Genomic DNA, 6,884 nt, shown 5'->3' on the forward strand with positions numbered 1-6,884 from the left:
CTCCGTGGGGAGGCACAGGAGCAGCTCAGGGTGTCAGGGGTCAGCTGCTCAGGTGAGGGTCAGTGTTTGATGGGGCGCTGGCAGCCTGGAGGTGGAAGACGAGGAGGAGAGTGTGTGGGTAGGTACTGGAAGAGGAGGGAGAGGGGAAGGAGCGGGGGGACACGCTGGAAGTGAAGGAGGTGGATGACAGGCGGCCAGGCAGGGGTGCAAGGAGAGCTGAAGAGCCCAGACTGGGGGAGCGAGCCCAGGCAGGTCGGCGGCAGGGGAAGCGGGTCGGGGTGGAGAGCAGGCGGTGCTCAGGAGGGGAAGTGGGCAGGTGGCCGGGCAGGGCTCGGCGGGTGGGTGTTCCCGAGGAAGTGGGCGCGGGGTCAGCGGGCGGGGAGCGGGCACGGGCTGCGAGGGGCTGCCCGGGGGGCGGGAGGCGGCCCCGCCCGGGCCGTGGGGCAGCCCAGGGGCTGCGGTTCCCGGCGGGGCAGCGAGGGGCGGGCGGCAGCCTCTCCGATAAAGGGACCGGGCGGCGGCCGGCGCGGGCAGAGCGGAGCGGCTGCGGCGGCACAGATGGGGATGCTCAGCCTGCCCGGCTTTCTGTCCTGCGGGAAGAAGAAGGTGAGGCGGCGGGGGGAGGCCGGCCGGAGGCACCCGGGCAGGTGCGCCGGAATGTGGGCGCACCTGAGCAGGTGCGCTGTGGAGGTGCCCAGGTGGGCGAAGAGGCGCTCGGGAAAGCAGGGTGCAGGTACCTGCGGCTGTGGGCAGGTGTGGAGCTGTCTGGGCAGGTGAGATCCGAACAGGTAGTGGAAGGTAAAGTGAGATGAGCACCTCGGCATGTGTGAAAGGCACTAGAGCAGGCGTTTTCTTAAAGTGGGCATACAGGTATGTGATGATGTGAACACCTGAGCAAGTATGGGGGCATCCGGCCATCTGCAGGGGAAGACTAGGGCAGTCTCCTGGAGCTGCCCTCAGGAGCTGACAGCGCAAAGGATTAAGCCAAACTGTGTGTGGAGATCTTTGGGCTCTCTGGTAGGACCCTCTCTCACAGGTCTGTGCTGTCCTGCCAAGGATCAGCTGGGCTGGCAGCTCAGCTGGCTGTGCTCACCCTCCCATAGCTCTCATGGAGCCTCCAGCTCCCCAGCCATGCCAAGGTACGTCTCTGGACAGAGAAATGAGGATATGATTGCCTTTCTTGCCTGGTGGGTGATCACAAGCCTTCACTCTTCTCTTCCAAGGACTTCAGCTTGACAAATGGAAAAGATTCCCACTCCAGCGACAGCGATGAGAACTCGGAGCGTGGCAACTGGTCAAGTAAAGGCGATTACCTGCTGTCCATGGTGGGCTATGCCGTGGGCCTGGGCAACGTCTGGCGCTTTCCCTACCTCACCTACCAGAATGGAGGAGGTACCTGTGCTGAATGGCAGGGTCGGGTGGGCACACCTTGCTATCCCCAGGAGAGAGGAGGGCAAGCTGCAATGGCCAGCTCTGAGGCTGGGCATGTTCTGTCAAAGCTGAATGAGTGCATCACCCTGGGAACTGGGATACAGCCTGCTCATGGGAAAGGGCAGTGAGAGGCATCTATGTGTTTTTTGAGTACCAGCTGAGAAAGGAAATAGTATTTGGTTTGAATTGCAAATTTCTACCTGAGATTTTCAGAACTCTTCTTATTTACTCACAACCAACATGCACCTTTTTGTCCATGTGCCAATATCCTCTACTTGTGTAAATAGCTGTTCTCCCTCCCCAGTGCTTACCTCCTGGTAAGTTTTGGTTATATACCATACCTGATATGTTTATAGAGAACAGCTGAATCCCCTCTGCACCTTTGTTTTTCCACACAAACAATCTAAGATGGAATAATTATCCCAGCTTAGTAATTACTCTGATCAGACACGGGAAGTGTGAGACAGAGAGAGCCTCTACCTGCTTGTGCAATGAACTAGTGGCAAAGCCAAGCTGAGGCACTGGCTTCCTTGGCTTGTATTCCAGAGCTTTATCTACTTGCCAGACTACCACTGGTAATTAAAGAGTGCGTAAATAGTAACTGCAGAGAATTTACTTATATGTACCTATTAGCTCTGCCTAACAGTCACTGAAGTCAAATTTTGGAATGTAAATGCAGCACAGTCCACACAGCTGCACATGGAACATAAGGAGACATTGTCAGTACAGAATTTTTACTGGAGTGAGCCTGGCTGGTTTTCATTACTTACAGTTTTGTTGAAAAAAATTGTGAAAACAAAATCAATTGTGATGTTGGCCCTTGGACTAGATATTTTTTCTTATCTGCTGCGGCAGAGACTTTACATTTAAAGTATATTTGTGCTGCTGCTTGCATCCTTTTCAGTGCCCCTTGCCCATGATTGGCATGGTAAAGACTGTTACATCCTTGTTTCAAAACACAGGCATAATCCAGTTAATTCTCTGGGACAATTTGCTTCCTGAAATTACATCAGGTATTCGCAATTCCTTGATTGCTTTAAATTCACTGAGAGTGCTGAGGACTGATTCCTGCAGGGATATCATGTTGTGTTTATGAAACTTGTGTTCCCGCTTTCCCTGTCTTCTGTTCACGCACAAAGAAATGCCAGTCCCTTTCTCAGAACAGGGTGCTCAGGTTAACATGCACTTTTAAATGGACTTGAACAAGAGCCATCCTGAGGTGTTGTTTGACACAGGACTCGGCCAACCATAGAAAATAATCTTCATGCTTTGATGTCCAGTAGCTGCTTAACAGGGCAGTTGCAAAACACAGCTAAGTACACACAGGGATGGTTCTGTTCCTCTTTAAATTAAAGGCTGAAATATTAAATAGAAAGTGGAGAAGGCTGGTGGTGCCTACAGCCAAGCAGTGTTCCTGCTTGTATTAGAGCACAACTTCAGTAGTTTTTGTAAAATTAGTTTACTTTCTATAAGAGAACCCATTATTTTTAAATCAGCAGTTCTGACAGTCTGTATCCCTTCACTGCAGGTACTATTTAGTCTTACAAGAAAACAGGATTTAGAAACAAATCTCTCTATTTTGAGAAAAGCCCTTACAGTGGGGTATTTGACCGGGTTGGGGGGGGGGGGGGGGAAGGGGGAGTGTAAAATGTGATAAAAATGGGGTAAATACTGAAATATGCATTGTTTTCTCTGTGTGTGTGATTGTGCTTACCCCCCCATTTTTTATCTCCTTCTCTCAGGTGCTTTTCTAATCCCTTACACCCTGATGTTGGCATTAGCTGGTTTACCCTTATTTTTCATGGAATGTTCCCTTGGGCAGTTTGCCAGTCTAGGGCCAGTTTCCATCTGGAGAATACTACCATTGTTTCAAGGTTGGTTTTGTTATCTTTCTGAGATCGTTTTTTATTCCAGTAATACACTGTTGCGAATTAATGATTTCTTCATGGAGTTACTAATTCTGAGACACTGATACCTGTGAAGCAACTATTCCCAATGTTACAGGGTCAGTGTTATGTTCCCAGGTACATACTTCCTCATTACTCAGTAAATAAACAGATTTTGAGTAAAGATTTCCCATAAAAAGGTTCTTGGTTATGAAAGGTTTTATCAATTTTTCCAGTGTTAAGTAGCATATTACCCTCACTCCAGCTGTCCAGGCAGAAGGAAATATCCCTGTTTTGCTGTGTGAGGGAAAACCTCTGTAAAACAACTGGTTACTGTGTGCAACAGATTGAAAATAAATTTTAGAAGTTGACTTTATCACTTTTTTTTTTTTTTTTAATGCTTCACATCCAGTGTAGCTTGCAAGGCAATAGTGTGGGATGGATTAATTCTGCATTTGGCTGCCAGTGGGCACGGGCACACAGGTCTGGGTGCTCTGTGCAATATTATGCACAGTCATCCAGCAGCTGCCTTGGGAGTCGTCTGCTGGTGTGATAGAACAGCCTAGACTCTGGCTTTGTAAACCAAGCTGCCTCTTGTGATAAGAGAAATCGCTGCATGCTGTAGTGATACTTTGTGAGGGTTTGTATTTCCCGGTGAGATTTGTTTGGAAACAATTAACCATGTGTTGACTCACACCTGTGCGTCCTGGCCCTGTACCATGGGTGTAAAGGACTATGCAATGGTTTTGTTTGTCCTAATCTACCAGAGGAGTTAATGTAGGAACAAGGAAGTTTCCTTCTGATGCAACAAAAATTTGCTTGTCACCTACAGAAATTGGTTGCCTCAACATTTTGCTAGTCTCTGTTCTGCAGCACAAGAATCTTTCATGAAAGCAGCGTGTTTATTTTAAAATAAAAGTTTTTAAACACAGCATATCAATTATGTGTCTGTGAAGACATAAACTTAAGTATAGTTTCTAAGGTGATTGGTACAGTTTGTCAGGCTTTCCCAAACTCACAGAACAAAACTCATTTTAGCAAGGAGGAGAACAGTAATATTGGCAAGATTTACTGTAGTTTAAAGCATTCATTACAGTGGAATCTTTAAAATGGCTTGGGCAGTCCTAGTGCAGTTTATTTTATTTTGCTACGTTTTCCTCTGAACTGGGAGAGAACAAAATACTGAATTTCTCCTTTAGACTTTGCAGATAGTCCAATTTTTCTATGGGCCTGTTTCAAAATCTGTTTGAAAACCAGGTTTGAGAGGGTTGGTTTGGATCATATGCATCATTTCATAGGTTTAAAATTTCACTGTTTGTTTGCTGTTAAAAAAATATTTTAGAACTGTCTTCAAGTTCTTCCCAAGTAGCCTTTGAAAAATCAAGTGAAGGCTACTTGTTTTGGTGGGGGCTTTTTTGCCACCTGAGTTTGAGGTGGTTAAGACATTGTGTCTTTCTCTTTCCTAGGAGTGGGCATCACAATGGTCATCATCTCAGCATTTGTGACTGTCTACTACAACGTTATCATTGCTTATGCACTCTACTACTTATTTGCCTCATTTCAAAAAGTGCTGCCATGGTCAGACTGCTTTTCCTGGGCAGATGAATTCTGCAGCAAGACACGAATAGGTATGATACTTACCAGATAGAGTTTAATATTATTGGTTTTGGTAATTGGACTGGTTTTTCAGGATGAAAGTATAGGAGCAAGACAGCTATCCGTGGCTTCAAAAGTCCTTCCTGGAGTTTTGCATTTGAACATGGAGGAGTGATGCTTATCCATGTCCCTGCCACCAGTTCTGGGTGCTTGGGAAATCTACAGAGAACTGAGCTGAAATCACTTTGTTGAATCCTTTTTTTTCTTTTTTTAAAGCCTCAGCTTTTCCCTAGTACATGCAATCCCTGGAAATACTGCATCCCCATTTTATCAGGCAAAAAAAATACTTTCTTTCCAGGAGACAATCTACTGCAGTAGTTTTTATCGAGGTTTTTTCATTACCCCTTGCCTTCCCTGTGGCAATGGTAATCCTGAGCACCACTGAGGCACTGGTTTCGCACTTCATTAATTCTTTAGAATGCATCTACACTATTGTTCTTGTGCTTGTCAGCAGATGTAGGGCCAAACACTTGTTATCTCACCAGTTTCTGTATCAGACCAGTTGAAGGCAAAAGGTGAAGTTGGTAAGGTAATTACCAGTTAGCAGCTGAAAATGTCTTGCCAGGTAACCAGTGATTATTAAAATAACAAGGACAGGTCAGGATGGATTACATTGTTTGCAGTATTAAATGTAAATACATCTCAACCATATATCTGAAAATCTCTTAAGTAACAAAAAGTTGATGATTATTTGTTGGCAAAACAAAAAATATTTCAGCGTGTAATTTGTAAGTTTTGAGGGAGCACAAACCTGAACTGAAGATGCTGTCCTTAAATATGCTTCAACAGGATTTTCTAGTAAATGCTGATACTTATGATGATAAAGTGTTTTTTATTGCATGTTCTGGCAAAAATTCCCAACCCTAGTTTCCATTCCTCCAACCCTGCTCCAAAGAAAATATTTCAAGTGCCCTTATAAGCCCTCTGCCACAATAAGATGAATACCAGATGATCCATGTGTCACCTTGGTTTGGGACAAAGGTTTTCACAGAGTAACCAAGGCTACAACTTTATGCTCAATTCTGATTTTTATGAGTATTCTTGAAGATAAGAAAAATGTGGTGAGCACACCAAATTCTTGGTGTTTTGGTTTACAGTCAAGTAGTGAAGTCACAGCTGCAAGTGACATTTCAGGTTTGCTTCTAAATATTGTCAGTAGGCAAACTGAAGCTGTAATTGCTTAGGAAACACATTTGCTCTATCAGTCTGATTTTTTTTTTTTTTTAATAATAATCATCACAGTGTTAATGATTCCTTTTTCTTGATTTCAGTAAGTGACTGCAACACAACCTTGGATGGGGAAATCCTTCATGTAAACTTCTCATTCATCACGAGCCACAATCTTACATGTATAAATGGCACCATAAACTACAAACCAGTGCAATTTCCCAGTGAGCAATACTGGAAGTAAGTAAATACTTTAATGAAATTACTAAAAATACCTTTTTATTCATTGTGATTTTGGATGTACCTTTTATTTTTGTCTTATCTTGCAGTCCAGAAAAAAATCTAGTCAAGGGACATGGGCATGCAAATCACTAGAGGGGGAACTTAAAATTTAATTCATAATTTTGGCCTCTATAAGAGAAATTAGGTATAGAAGGAGAAGCAAGTTAATCAACCTTTAACCAACTGAAAAATAGTCCAATTTAAAGAAGTCCTCTTCTCTGGAGTCCTGGTAGACACTACTTGGTGTCTTTACATCTAGCATATAATTTTATTTTTCTCAGGAGTTACTGTGTAAAATATATTTACTTTATTCTGAATCTGGGCCTGTTGTGAAACTGCCATTTCTTTATAGCCCCATGGTCTCAGTTTGCTTCATGTTCTCTGGGTTCCTGGAAACTTATTCTTATGGGCTCTTTTCTTCCTGTCACAATTTCATGATTAACACAAAATATCGTAGGTGGG

General features: G+C 44.4%; 1 protein-coding gene across 1 annotated transcript in view; it reads left to right on the forward strand.

The window, feature by feature from the left end:
* The first annotated feature begins 558 nt into the window (after window positions 1-558).
* The window catches only part of SLC6A14 (solute carrier family 6 member 14), a 12,471-nt gene continuing 6,145 nt past the window's right edge, over window positions 559-6,884 (forward strand). Inside the window, 5 exon segments of the mRNA XM_062502673.1 lie at window positions 559-606; window positions 1,224-1,392; window positions 3,174-3,305; window positions 4,784-4,945; window positions 6,245-6,384. Coding sequence (XP_062358657.1) covers window positions 559-606; window positions 1,224-1,392; window positions 3,174-3,305; window positions 4,784-4,945; window positions 6,245-6,384 — 651 coding nt within the window.

This window comes from Cinclus cinclus, chromosome 15, assembly GCF_963662255.1.
Source record: "Cinclus cinclus chromosome 15, bCinCin1.1, whole genome shotgun sequence".
In the NCBI taxonomy this organism is placed as follows: Eukaryota; Metazoa; Chordata; class Aves; order Passeriformes; family Cinclidae; genus Cinclus; species Cinclus cinclus.